This window comes from Temnothorax longispinosus, chromosome 3 (genome assembly GCF_030848805.1).
Source record: "Temnothorax longispinosus isolate EJ_2023e chromosome 3, Tlon_JGU_v1, whole genome shotgun sequence".
Taxonomy (NCBI): domain Eukaryota; kingdom Metazoa; phylum Arthropoda; class Insecta; order Hymenoptera; family Formicidae; genus Temnothorax; species Temnothorax longispinosus.
The window spans coordinates 12,226,070-12,241,758 of record NC_092360.1 but is presented as its reverse complement, the minus strand read 5'-3'; the positions used below and the strand labels follow the sequence as shown (position 1 = coordinate 12,241,758).

At 34.8% G+C, this 15,689-nt stretch overlaps 1 protein-coding gene across 2 annotated transcripts in view; it reads right to left on the bottom strand.

Moving 5' to 3' along the window:
- Positions 1–324: 324 nt before the first annotated feature.
- Positions 325–15,689, bottom strand: part of LOC139810442 (pikachurin) — a 99,953-nt gene continuing 84,588 nt past the window's right edge. For both annotated transcript variants that reach the window (XM_071773994.1, XM_071773993.1), the window contains 5 exons: positions 11,629–11,878; positions 10,785–11,080; positions 9,513–9,758; positions 8,716–8,819; positions 325–8,352 (listed from right to left, as the gene is read on the bottom strand). In XM_071773994.1, coding sequence (XP_071630095.1) covers positions 8,204–8,352; positions 8,716–8,819; positions 9,513–9,758; positions 10,785–11,080; positions 11,629–11,878 — 1,045 coding nt within the window. In that variant the 3' untranslated portion in view covers positions 325–8,203. The remainder of the gene's footprint in view (positions 8,353–8,715; positions 8,820–9,512; positions 9,759–10,784; positions 11,081–11,628; positions 11,879–15,689) is intronic.

Genomic DNA, 15,689 nt, shown 5'->3' with positions numbered 1-15,689 from the left:
TATCAATTCAATATCAATTAACATTTCTGAAATTCCAACTAAGTCATTCAATTACATCTTCGTTCTATTAGAAAAACGATTCTCCCATATTATTTATTTTATATTGTTATTTAATCGCCTTTTCAGGAAATTTGCAACATACATTGTGTGTGATAAATTCTCTTACTACACTGAGCTTTTCCATATAACTAATTTGATCAAAAAGAATTTCAATATTATTGAAGGTGTTGTTATTCTATTTCCGCGAATAATTAAGTAATTTAATCCTAATTTTAGTTACTCAGCGATTGTTTGCGTAAATAAAATAACAGCATTTTCCGTAAGTGATTGTTTTTTTACGTTTATATATTATCTGTCCAAGATTAATCCACAATGTTTCCGGAATTCGTGCGCGAGCGTCGACGCGCCCACGACAATGCCGGAGAGGATTGAAGCGAGAAATCGCAAACGATCGCGAACGTAGCGTCCTTATCTTTATTGCCACGAGCGTCTCACGAACATTTAACGACGAAGATCTTACACATTGATCGTCTGAAACGAGGACGGGAGACTCGCGGGGACCGGCTTCATCCGGTCGCCCGGCGAATCTCGGTGCGTGCGTGTACCCGCGTATCGTTAAGCGCGCGCAAAATTTGCGCCCCGACGCGGATCTCCGTGGGCATGTGTTTTTTGAAGGAGATCTCGCCTTCGTCTCGCGATAATTGCGCGCTCGGCGATACACGCGTGCACGCACACATGTATGTACATAGATATCCGAGGAGATCCACATGGGTCGTAAGAATAGGTCGACAGGATAGACTCTTCTAATAGACTTTGCAGACGGACATAATAGAAATAGTTAATATATATATAGCATCATATATTAATATAATATTCAGTAATAATATAATATCTATTATATATTAATATGTATTGATATTTTTTTTTCCTTTTCAATATAGTGCTTCTTCCCGCTTTTTCTCTTTCTCTCTCTCTTTTTTGTCTTGAGGTGTGATATCCAGCGATTTGCTTTTAGGTTCAAGTGGATATGATGTAAAAAGTACATATACGCGTCAGCCTTATTACACGTGCTTAATCGTCGAATATCATTCCGAGCCGTTAAAAAATCTCTCTCCTTAACGTTTGTGATCGCGCCTCAACCCTTTCGCTAAATCTTAGGAAGTAAGCGAGTGTATGCGTGTCCGAATTTAGTAGATATCGGTATATAAAATGAAGATGTGGTGAGATTTTAAGATTTGTTAATTAAAGTGCTTTGCACAGTTATATAAACAACAGATAAAAATTGCATTGTTCATGGCTCATAGATAATTTGTGAAAATTCGCATTGATTTGTCTTCATCTTTTTAAGAGATTTTAAAAATCGTCTTAAAATCGTTTCGTTTTAACCTCTCGTTTTATATTCTAAATACGAGTAAATTGTGCAAACTGCGTAAATTTGCAGAGCATAAAAATTTATTCGTCATTCATTCTTGAATGCCTTTGACAAATGAAACTGGCGAAAGGGTTGAAATTCGTAGAATTTCAGGTAAACTATTTTCGCGCAGGATTACATCGAGGGAGGCAGGACAAGTTATTTTTACGAGAACGTGGAGTATCCTTATTTCTTTATTAATTAGAGCTTTGAATATATTCCTTTCCATGAATTTCAGAGTTTTTTAATTTTCTATTTTGTCCACAATATTTCTATTTGATCTCCATATTCTCGTTTAAACAGCTCATCCTGTACATGTTCAAAATAATGAGAAACAACTTCGATGTATAAGTGGTTGTACGGTGCTCGAAATCAAAAGCGAACGTCTGATTGCATTTATCTCTTCCTCTTATAATCGACATGAATAGTACTTAACTTTTATCGGCTGTGACGTTCTAAAAGCGATTTCGAGACTGATATTTTTACGTGTCTGTCTCTTCTTTCTATAATAGGTACACCGACTCGAATTAAATCTGAAAATTAAAAAAACGCGCATAGAAAAACGGCGTCTCTTATGTGCAGATAGGTACAATGTAAGTAAATTTTTTTTTTATGCAAAAGACAGCTCGTTTAATTTAACGAGTTATCACATCCCAATGTTATTACTTATCTCAGATATTCTTTTTATCATGTAACTTATTTAATAAAAAAAAATCATAATTAGAAAATAAATAGAAAACTGTGTTTAAAATAAATTAATAAAATGCAATTTATTTTGCTTACTTTTGTTAGAAATTTTACTTGTTTTTAAAATAATTTTTTATTTTAATATTGTTGACATTACTTTATAATTATTACTTTTCCACATATCTTTTATGTAACAAATCGTTAAAGAAATATTGATAAAATTTGGTTAAGAATATTATTAAATAATTAAAAATTTTTTAACAGAATTTATAGAAAGAATAGAAATTTGATGAAATAATAAAGATTTTCTCTTTAAAAAAATTTAATTCAGATGCATTTCAATTACATTCAATCAGATCAGATCAGATTATCAGATGGTCGAGCAAAAATTGCCATGCTTCATTATCGTCAGATAATCTTATCGATAAAAGCGACGCCGTTTTTCCAATCTAAGTTTTTCCAATCGACTTTGATTCAGTTCTTTCTATTAAAAAAACGCCATATTCTATTAGCGATTATTCACGGAACTTTTTAGAATGTTTTAAACTGATGCTGTCACGCGTTTTCAGTTGCTTCAACGCAACTGCACTATACTTTATTAAATAAAGAAATAATATATAATTTCTTAGGCAGCAGTAATCATAAGCTATTAGTTCATATTATCAAGAATAATATGTACTATTTGCTTATTATATTATTTAAATATAAACATTTGTTACGTCAAATATTCAACATATTGCTTCTGGGTATTTAAAATTATAAATATTTCTTAAAAGTGTCTTAAAAGATTTGGAGAACTTTTAACTTGCGTAGGTATTATAAATAAATCCGGATCAAGTTCTGCAGGAAGGAAACAATTAAAAGTATTTGATTTATCGATCGATTCCGTCTCTGTAGAAGTTGTTCCTGATTTGCAAATGAAACTTTTGCAACTTATAAAGTGACAGTTTCTTGTTCTAATTCGATACAGCACATTTAATTAAACATTAAAACAAAATATTCTGATCACATTCATTTTCTTGTGTAAGGACTCTCATTCATGCTTTTTATCGGAGGGGGTCGCTCGTTCTTATATAATATATATAATGGATATGAAACTTTTCTTTTTTTGATCTTCGAATGAAAAACGTACGATGGAAAGTTCGAAACGACAAGTGCGAAGGCAAGCGCTAATTAATTAAAGCTTCGGTCTACTATCGTACGTTGGTGTTAGAATCAGATTTGCCATCGAATACTCGAATGCTCGAAAGGCAACCGCATAATTGTTATTCCATGCTTTATGCGATTCAGAATTCCAAATATTTACAGTTAAAATAATTGTCGAGTATTAAATTAACTGTCCTCTAGAACGTTTAATCTCAATCTGAGAAAACTATAGGATATTTAATTACAAATTATAATTGCAATTTGATTTTTAATTGTAATTTGTCATATAGCTATCAAAATTTATACACTAGTCAACTGATTGTTGTTATAAGAGTTTGCTGTTTGCTGGAATAATGGAATTATTATTGACCCGAATATTCGCAATTCAAGCATGCGAATACTCGGGAAATCCCATTTTGGAATAATTACCCCACAGCTGGAATATTATTATCGAATATTCAAATTATACGTTGCACACTTCGAGTAATTCCGACGGTACTGGGTGGAATGCGTCCAGGAACCATATTTCCGAGTTGAATGCGTTTGCAATTACAAAATCAGCAGAACATACTTGGACTTGCCGGAGAAATTCTCGGCGTCCGTGGAATCCTGCGTGTTCATACTTGCTAGCTCGAAGAAACAGAGTACATGCTATACAAAACGATTTAACGTACAAACACAAAAGCCTCAAGTCACTCAATGCATACTTACGCGAAATATTGTACATTGAATTATGCTAGAAAAAGTGCCTTTAATCCTCCCACGCGTCATATATCTCATGCGTTATAAAAAATATTTTAAATAAAGGCGTTGACCATATACTATATAATTATGTGATACAATTAGATCAATTTCTATTAAAAAACTGACACGTTAAATTTCTTACTTCAATTAGTGCATAATAATAGTAAATTACTAAAAAAAAATCGAATTATTTCATTATCCGCGAAACGATAAATCTCCTTAATCCGGAAAATTCCTCCTTTTTAATTAAAAATGCTTTGATTTTTCTTCACGTCCAAACGTGAGAGGATTAATGAGAACGATAATTACTCTGCTAATTCTCGACGTACAATCAGTTAAATCGTATATTATTACATTTTCTACTACCGACTACCACCCATCTTTGATATATTATTATATTTAGTCCCGAAAATAACATCCGTACAAAATTGACTACAGCCGATTGCTTTTATGATGTGTGTGTTTGAGTAGGTCATTTTAAAATCATTTTCGTGCGATGACAAAGTGAAGTTCATCGATTACTCTATATGCCTTACGTTATTTCACCTCATTTCTTTTCGTTCATTTCTGTCTCACTTTTTTTCCTTCTTTCTCTCCTTGTCTCTTTCCTTAGGAGTGAGATAGGATGTGTATACGTATTGACCTGGGATTTTCCGACCGGTAGTGCTAAATTGTGTTCATAGGATTGAGTGAAACGCTCTATGAAGATAAAAAAATATGCGACGATCTGCATAATAAAGATATTATTTGTTCTTTTTTTTTATACGTATATGTAAAAGTGTCATTGTTATCCTCTTGTTTCCTCGCTTTCCTTCGTTGAACAAAATATTGAATATCATTTAATTTTATATTAATTATCACTAAACAAAAAATCGACATTAGCTAAATCGCTGTGAATAATATTCCCGATATTTAAAATGATAATTTGTTACTTTTACACGCGAAATCATATGAAATATAAAATACTTCGTATACATAGCATATGTTATAATATTAATTAAACATTATTTGTAGGGATTTTACACTTTTGCCGTTTAAATAATTTTAAAAACTTAATTTAAATACGTAGTTCTTTCAATGTGCAAATATAACAATAATTTTAGTTATCTATTCAATGAAGATGAAAATTGTGTGCCTTATAAGGCAAAATTACTAACATAATAACATAAAACGGCAAATTTTTCTTGCTTAAAGATATCACTGTAATCATAGTCTTAAAATATCTTTAAGATATGGCATTTATACGGACGAAATGGTTAAAGATCCATATATTGCATAAATCATTTTTGCAAAGTTTACCCAACACCGGATGAGATCGTTCATGAAGGACGCGAGTCCCGCATTGTTATCAGGATATGCATTTTGCATTCTGAAGTTGCATTTTACGTATTTATATATTCTCGTTGAAATAGACGGTGATACAAGTGTTGGTGTTTGGTCCATGGCATAGCTCTCTCTCTCTTATTTTTATTAGTAGTTACTCGTATCAATCACAATATTAACTTCAATATCGTCGTGGAACTAAAACTCGTGCTCGTAATTGCGCTTGTGATTTATTAGCTGCTAGAAAAAGATCGTGATAGTTCTTAAGATTATTAGAAAAGTTGCGTAACGCAATGATTCGTAGGAGCAACGAGCAGAGACACTGGACCGGTGCTAGATAGTTTTTCCTACGATAGTGGTATTATATCGTTTTTAAGTAGCAGAATTTTGCTAGTGCATTTATCATGGAATTCTGCAACCAATTACATTTTCTTTTAAAAATAAATTTCACATATTTTTGGAAGATAAAAAAAATGGATAAAATGTAATATTTTATACATATCTATAACATTTTTCACAGAAAATGTGAATTACAATTATGGCGTCGTTAAAAATTAAAACAAATATTTAAAAGAGAAATGTAAAAGCAAAAACCACTTACCATAGAGAAAGAATTAAAATAGCAACGCAACAGTGACAATAAAAATAACAAATGTAGAACATTACGTAATTATTAATGTAATTAATTCTGCGAGAAAAAAATTTTTATTTTTTAAGAAAGGTTCATTTCTCTCCCGTGCTTTTCTTCCTCCCTGAATTCTCCATTCAAATTCTTCTTCAATTCGAAAGGTTTTATCAAGCGCCGATCCAGACGCGCTCCGATTTTCTCGATAAATGTTGAATGCTTTGAACTCGTAAAGATCGAAGGTAACGATACTTCGTGTCGAAGATAACATCCGGTCGGAGGGAATAATCAAAATTGACGCGGAGGGGTTGCTTTTTCTACATACTTTTATCTTATTAGGCCGAAAGCCGTCTTTGAGACGCGCTCCGTCAAATTTTATATTCGGCCGGGCATTATCCTGGTGCAACGACTTCCATTTCCCTTTCGGATGCTACGCATATTCTCGCACGAATCTCCCAATCCTCTCAATTCTCTCGTCACGCTTACGTAACTTAAGCGTTGTTATATAGGACTCATTCTTGATAAAATTCTATTTTACAGAGTGCTAAACTGTAATGCACCCTCGTCGCTTCATTGACTCCACTCTCGTCGTGATAGACATTGTTATTACTATACATTTTATTGCAAGCAGTAATCTAATTCGCGCGAATTTAATTACGAAACAATTTTCGAGAGAGGCGACTATATTAATACGCAGATATAGGCAAAGTTGAAATTATTAATAATACGGTGGTTTAATCATGAGCATCAGATAAGAAAGTTTTAGTTTGATTTGCATTATACTTTTCCTAGTCGGAGCTAAAATGAAACATAATTGCTGCCAATTTTAATTTAATTCATCCCGTTTTAAATTACCCTTGACTCGATTTAAGAACAGATATAAAATGAGTGAAAGGCTATAATTTATTATGCGGCACGAGCGTTGATTTTTCCGGAACCAATTGCAAAAATTGCAACGAATTTTTATTTAATTTGAATAATCTTCGCCTAACTTGCTTCAAAGATAGTGCAATTATCATCAATTTTACTGTAATTCTGTAAAAATGGGAAATACTGTGAATTTAACGATAAGAAGTTTCTTTCGCGTAAAATAGCACAGACATCGCACAACAATAATTGATTAATTTCACTTAATTAATAAATTATATTAAAAATCGTATATAACGGACGAGTTTCTCTATTTTTTTTGTACAATTTATGTTTGCTTGGTACTCTTCCGTTTAAATTTTATTAACATCTTCAGTATTTAAATCTTAATTAGACAAAGAAATAAGTTAAAAAGTATCGGCGACCGTGGAGCGAGAGAAAATTTTATCTTTTTAACTCAATGAAGAATTACTTACAAGTGATAATTACTTACGAAGAATGGAAGTAGAAAAGCTGTCTTACTTGTTTAGTTTAATTGTACGTCAAAGTATTATTTTGCCGTGCACGATTGCGTTAACTTTCTCTCAGCCCTTATTAATAGCGACATTTTTGTGAAAAATGGATATGTTACTTCGATAATTCTATTGTATATTTAATATTTCCCAGTTATATATTTAATTAGCTATTATTTCTTAATTATAATTTTTTTTGTATCGAAAAGAATCTTACAAATCATACAAACGGTTGTATTTAAAGCCAATTTCTTTCTTAATGATCTCAGTTCTCGAGAAGCACGATCAAGTGGAGTAATTGTAATAACTTTTCGGGTAAATAAGACAATGCAATGAGTTTCGATGAACGGTCGAGGAAACGAACATCATTTTTTTTGTGATTTTTCGCAACACCTCATAACTTTACCGTCGGAAAAATCATTATCGTTGTCTCGTTTACACACGACACTCTTTTGATCGAACCTTATTCTAAGACCGGCCGAGCATAAGGCTCGACAGGAAGTCGCAGCGCCAAGGATCAATGCCGCGAGGCAAGTGATAGATATCTCCGCGGTATCTCGGATCGCCCTAATATTTACAGTAAAGCCGCCTACCAGTCGGTGGCCGCGCACGACGACGGTCGGTTTGCCGACCCACTCGATCTCCATCTTCTCGAGAGTTCCACCTGTGGAAGGATGAGTCTGTACAAAAATGATGAGCCGCGCGCGTATGATATTTACACGCGGCTGCACGTGGATGCACGAGAGACACAGATGCACTTTCGCGGAGCACTATCTGCCGCGGCTAATTCACCGCGGTGTGATACGTTATCCTTTAAATTTTCATATCCTAGCTTCGGGATGGACCCGACAACACCACCTGACGTCGGACGGCACGGATATCTCTCTTTCAGGGGATGCATGTGTGTGTGTTGGTTGCCTGTGCGGGCGAGGACAAGGCGACGGAGAAGTCCGAGTCCAGCACGAGGTCGCTGATGCAACCCACAATCCCCTTTGTGTATCTGCCCCCCGTTGTCCTTACGATATCCGGTGCACCGCCTTTAGAACAAATTAAATCTCCATTAAAAGATTTGTTTTCTCATACGAAGGTGTATTTAATCCGGAAAAAAACTTAAAAAACGCAAGTGTAACTTTTTGTTTCGTTTTTCGTTCGTAAAAATACAATTATTAAAGCATAATTTTATTCAGAATTTTTAAAACAATTAGGCATCAATTAACTTCATCTTCAATCAACATCTTCTTCCCTCCGCCTCGTAGAAAATATTCTACGAGGGTGCAAAATAAATTTGGAAAGTCTTTTAGAAATATTGTCAACGGCAGTTCATGTTTTAAGATTACGAGTAAAATTAGATCTATGTGGTAAAAAAAAAGGTAGTAACGATATAAAATTTGATTATTTACCAACGTAAAGACCGGTATCGGTGTTCAGTTGTCTCAGTTGCCCCGGAGAAGATGCCGAGACACCAGTACCACTATCTACTACGAGAGATGCCCATTGCTCGTTTCTAGAAAAAGTCAATGTTATTCATTGGCTCTATGACCCATTTCGAACATAAACATTTTTCTTTTCTCTAGTTTTAATAAAAAGCAATTTGCTTTGGAAAGAGGTAGACACAAGTATTTTTTATTCGTTTTTGGCAAAATATACGACAGTGCAGATTAATACATGAATGCGCGTTTATAAAAATATTCTTTCTTCATGAAATTTCATAGAAATAGTACCATTTTAAATGGTAGCCTCAAGCCACGCGGCTATATGAAAAATGGGAAATAGAACAACATTTGCATGCAATATTCTACTCGCATATATAGAAACTACGAGTTTCCTGACTAACAATTTTTTTAACGAATTTATTTCCATTTTTATTTAATTAAAATTGAATCATTCTAGAATAACATAGGTTTTTCATTTTTAATATTAATCATTTTTTAAGAAATAAATTTGTAATGAAATCTATAGTCCATCTAAATATACGTGTATTTTATTTCGTCTTTTGTTAACGACGACACGTCAAGTGGTCGTAAAAATAATAATTATTTTCTCTATATTGAAAAAGACATTGTAATATGTCTCTTAATATCTCCTCCTTTACATATTGATCAATATATAAAGGGATATTAAATAAATAAATATGAAAATAGGCGCGCAAGCGGATGGAAGGGTTGGGTAACGAAGCGCATAAAGCGTTTATTCTCACCTAACGGCCCTGATACGATGCCATAGATCGTCATCCAGTCGCGTGAGATTATACCGCAGCACGGCTTCCCCGGAACCCAAATTATACGCGAGAGTGAGATAACCGTGATCCAAGCCGAGGGCGAGGAAGTCGTCGTTCTCGTCCCTTTGTTCTTGAGGATCCGACTGGCGGCCGCTCCACAGCAGCAGGCCGCTGCTGCTGCTTGCGCGGAATCTCATATTGATATCTACCCTATAGCTGATTATCCTGCAAACATCGACAAGAGCGTGTTAACAGTAAATCAAAAAAAGGGATCGCGACGAGCACGACAACGCACGCATATGAGAAAAGATCAATCAAGAAAGGAAATAATTCAACTTATATCAATATCTATTTTAATTGTTAATAACAATTTTATATTCTAATTTATTTTACATGATAAGTGCAAATATTGCACTTCTTTACGTGAATAATGCAAGAAAGAAATGCTATTATAGCATTGTTAGAAAATGATATAGATAATCGTTTCTCGTAAAAATAATAAGACAACCATTACACGTAAATTAAAGTTGTCTAACATAATAAAAATTATTTATCCTCAGATCGGTCACTTGTCACTTGTGCGTGGCGCGAACGCTCGATAAACTAACACAGCGTTATTAAATCAGGTCAAGGAGCGATTGTGTAGTGCAACGTGTAACGCTGTTTACCGCCCCGCTCGCCTTTCAAACGCTGACGACATGTCGCTTTGACATTTACCGAACTTTTGCGTGCTGCTGATTATTTCACGCTTGCATAAATAAAGTGCTAATAGACGAATCAACCGGATTTTTAAATTACAAAAATGTGTCGCCAACACATCACTGAAATCATGAGGGTAGAAATGTGTCAGTTCATGAATACGCTCGTGCAGAGAGTCACGTATCATGAATAATTTTGAACATAATGACAAATATTGCACAAATAGGAAGTGACTTTTCTGCTATCCGAAAAAAAAGATCTAAGGTAAACTCGGTAAGATGGCCATACAGGAAAGATGACCAACTCATGTTCATTTGATATTTCATGGCGAACTAGATTGAAAGAACATAGGTTGGCCATCTTTTCTCTATGGCCATCTTACCCGAGTTTACCCTATATTCATTTCGGTGTTTATTCGAAATTCCCGGAAAATAGATAATGATTGTTTTTATTTTATAATTAAATTCAATCGGTTAACGTTTCCAAAGTGCAGGGTTATCAGAACTACTTGTTATTGATGTTTGCATCTCATTATTTTTGTATATAGAGCACCTTTTCATCGTGTCGGCGTCATTATAATGTAAGTAGCTCTCGCTGCCGGTGAAGCTGGGTACAGCTCTTTCGTATCTCACGGACGGAATGGCATTGCTGCTAATTCTCGCCGGTGGCGGGACCAACGGCGTATAATCGTCCGGTGCGGGACAAGGGTGCGGTACCCCTGGACGGCACCGGCAGGTAAATCGTTCGCGAAGAGGCCGGCATTCCGCATCGCCGCATGGCCTGGCCTCGCACGCGTGCCCACAATTTCCTACGTTCACCCCGCCTAACGCCTCGGCTAGGATACCCACCTACGACAAGAATTATAGTAGTTATAATGTTATAAACAATAATAATAATATAAACGGCACTAATAAAATATTCGGTCAAAATAATACGAGATAAAAAGCGAATTTATTTTTATATTAATTTTTTTTATATTAGAGAGCCAATTTTCTTAATAGAGATATCATAATCTCAATATTTCTTGTAGAAAATGAAATTAGATTGTTCTTTTAACTTCGGAGAACTTAATTTAATTTCTAATGGACTTTATTTTATTTATTTTAATTTGAATTTATTATTAAATTGTTATACTATTATTTTTTTATCTGCTTTCTGTTACTAGTAATTCCCTAAACTTATAATTATACGTTACGTTTACTTTACGTCTATTTTATCTCGACCTATTTTTATAAAATGCCAGAAACGACGATAAAGATCTAAATCCAAGTGATTGAAGTAGGACTTTCAATATCTTATCTACCATACCAGCGAGGCTCAAACTCCGAGGTATTCCGACGGTAGCATTATCTACCGCGCAACTTCGGAGCAGCCTGTATAATCCCGGTGTTCTTACCTCGCGATTATTCAGCACGATCGTCTGAATGCAACCGACGAAGCTGGCCGTAGTTTTCATCTTCGGCGAGTACATGTCGGGGGACGGCGCGCCGCCCAAATAGAGGTTCAGCGGCAAGGATAATTGCGTGAACGCTCCGGGCGCCAGGATTTCCTGGGCCGGGTCGTCCTCAACTTCTAGGGATGCCAAACGACCTGTCCTAGAGACGCGAACTTCGACCCATTCGCCAAGACGAACCGGATTTTCGCTTCTGAAACGATAATGCAACGTCATTAACTTTTGAAGGGCCGCGGCCGGGTGATATTTTGACATAGAAATCTGAAAATTTTATTAGATAAAGAAAAGAACGTTTCCTAATTAGTGGATACGAATTTATACGTTTGAGTTATACATTATGTTTTATGAGTAAAGTGGTAATCTCCTATTCTAGTGATTTGTTTTTTTAGGTCATTTTGAATATAGAATTTTCGAAAGCTAACGCGGTTGATCTCTTTCTTTCGCTGTTCTACTCTGTCTGCTATCGGACCTTCGAGAGCCGATCTTTCTCCTTGTTCGATCCTTCTCCGAATATTACGTGGTCCAATCACACGTCAACATGCCTAAGAGTTTTAGGGAGACGCGCGATTAGCAGTCGCGTGAAAACAATATCGAGTCCTTCTGTGATAATCGCAAGTTACGGCCGAAAGTAAAATATACACATGACTAGACACATTATGACAAAGCACATTAAACGCGAGATCAACATGATACATTAAACAAAGCAGATCATTTCTACATTTATTTATGTATATTTCTCGTAAATTAATTTCTTTGTTACCATTTCTAGTAAGCGTATTTTATTTTAATCTTCTTCGTTGTAAGAGTTCTGAACAGGAAAATGAAGTAGGTATAGCATGAAAGACGATATGATCCTTCTAACTTGGCGAAGTATGACATAAAGTTCTTGAAGAATATCCGAAGTTGGAAAAGAGAGACGATATTTTTTTACGGATTTTTCGAACAATTTAATTTTTTTTTAAATAAAGCTTGGTACGAGAACAAATTTATATTTCTTATATCTTCTGTTTATGCTTTTACAAAAAAAAAGTCAATCTCAATGTGATTTTACGTACACTTTACGAGATATAGTACGTATGTCTATTGTATTTTTACATTGCGCCTCTTCCACTGAAAACCTAACGCTGGAAAACATTCCGCCCGGAGCAACAGTTGTACTTTCCCGCGAAATAAAGCTCTCGCAAAAACACGTTATAGCGGGAAAAAAGTAGAACGGGACTTCCGCATTGAAAAATTGAAACGGCACCTTTTGTCGCGGTGTCCGTGCGAAGCAATTAACACGGCCCGCTCTCCTCCGCCACGTCTACAATTATAATCGACGTTAACTCGATATTGACGGACGCTCCATCGATTTGATTTCACAACGACGCCCGGGAGGCCGCGCCAGCTAGTCAGCCAGGCGGCCTGGAGTTTTCCTCCAAGCGGACACAGAAACGAAAATTCGCGCACGTACCGCGGAAACTTTACGCGCACGGCCACAAAGTCGGATCATTCAATTTGAATTTCGCGAGGAAAGTCGGCGCGTGTTCCGTAGACAATGGATTCTCAGGATTCTCTCTTGTAGGCGGGGAACCGGCACTCCTTTTCCGAGGGGATTCGACAGAAGAAATTCTTGCATAATTAATGTCGAATCAGGAGAAAAGGACAGGGGCGGGTAAAGAGGGGAGAGAGGGAGGAAGTTCATGGGATCGGGAAGTAAATTGCTAATTAATAAAGGAACGAGATGGAGTCGGAAATTTTCATATTGGACTTTTCGCCCGGCGCTATTATGATAAAAGATACGGCGCGCTTGGAACTTCGAGTTACCTCGCTTGTTAACTGGTTCTTTTTTTTTCCAGACACGGACGGGTTTAAATATCTTTGTTTAATGGCGCACGTAATAATGCACGTTTTTTTACGTCGGAGTTTTTTTTTGTAGCGGTCGTTTTTTATTAAGCGGAAAGGAGATGTTTTTTCGCGTAAGATTTATATATTATCTAGCAGACTGAATTATAAATACCATATAAATGTTTCTGCACGGCTAAGAAATTGTTGTTTGAATATTTGATATTACAAATAAAACAACTAACACCCAAATATACATGCTTGTCCTTAGCTTTTGTATCTGATTAAGTTTTGATATTACATTACATGTCATGAATTTATTCATAACACGGTAAAAATATAATGAATTATATTACGCACAAAGAATATTTCGATATTGTCACACTAATATTTAACAACATATTCTTTTTTTATAATTTAAATCTTCTTATTTAATTTTGAGAAAATTCTATTTTTTTTTAGACTTGCAATTTGAAACTGGAAGTTAACATGTTGTTGAGATTTAATAAGATATATGTTGCTGAGTTACTACAATTTAATCTTGAAAATTGTAAACTTGCGACATAATCTCTCTTGATATTTTCACAAGAAAATCGATTAGAAGTTAGATGATAGAATAAATTATGTAAAAATATGTATAACTCAATAATAAATATATACATGTATATATGATATATTACATGTTTAATAGCATAAACAAATTAATAAACAGCTATACGAGTCAGGCGCGGTACGTGATGCGCAAGTAAAGAAATTAATAGTTATACAGAAGTAACGAATTACAATGTATATAATAGACATATACATATATTCCAACTTAATAAACTACGCGCCGATTGTTTGTCGGACTTGCATAATAGCATAAATACATATAACAACGCAATATTTGTATCTTTTTTGGATTATCGATTTATTTAAAATTTTATTCGATTGTGAAGCTTAGATGGATATTCCAATATTCAGATTTTATTCAATGAAATTAAAAGTAGTCTACTAGTTGAGCTATCAAAATGCGAATGCGAAGTATTTCGCAAATTTGTTTTTAGGAGTATATTCTTGAATAATTTTATATTATTAATAATGCAAACAATCATGTGTTATGTTCGTTTAACTAATTGCATTTCTTATTTCAAATTTAAAAGATAGAAAAAAATCTTAAGTAATGAAAACTGAAATTTTATGAAATACTAGTTTTCTAAATATTCCTTTATATTTAGTTTTCGTTTGAAGTTGACTCCTATGAATACAATATTCAAATGAAGAAATCAATATAGTCACAATCATTCCAATTATTTGTGGCGATCATGATGCAGAGAGATGTACGTTTTTCTAATGAGCCGAAGATCTGGGTTTATCCGACTAAAAATCGTCGATTTTTATTTGACCGCCACCTCTCGAAAGGCAATGGTGTGCAAATCGCCGAGCGTATCTTGCCCAGAAATAAAAGGATGACGCCGTTCTTTGTGAGCGCGGATGATTAGTAACTGAAGGATCCTCGATTGGTTCCCGGCTGATTCCGGCTTTCATCCCACATATGTGTTACTGCACTATTATCACTGTCATTGCATTGCTCTTCAAAGAAGCTTGAAGCAATCTTGTTAATTTTCTATCTCGGAAACAGGTGTTACAGGAGGACGTTTAAAAAAAGGCCACAATAATTTGTCATTATAGAATAAACTCGGGTAAGATGACCATATAGAGAAAAAATGGCCAACCTATGTTCTTTCAATCTAGCTCGCCATGAAACATCGAATGAACATATGGATTAGCCATCCTTCCTCTATGACCAAGATGGACATTGACAAGATACCCGAGTCTACCCTACACTTTACATTTAATACTTGAATACGTAACATATTATAATTAAATATATATTTCCGTGACTTAAATGTGACTCACTCAATTATTACTAAACATAAAGTGTATAATGACAAGTTATTGTCACCTTTTTTCGAACGTTCTCTTATAGCTCCTGTCTGATGTGCTCTTTTCCAACCACAAAGATCCATTATATTTAGGTAATCCATTATATTTAATTGCGAAATTTGTATTGTACCATCCAAGTCAGCACTAGATTCTCGACTTTCAATCGTCTGCAATGTACTACTTTTGTTGTGACTCTCAAGTTTGCAGTACATTTAGGTTATTTTATGTAATAATCCTCTTGACAAACATTCTCT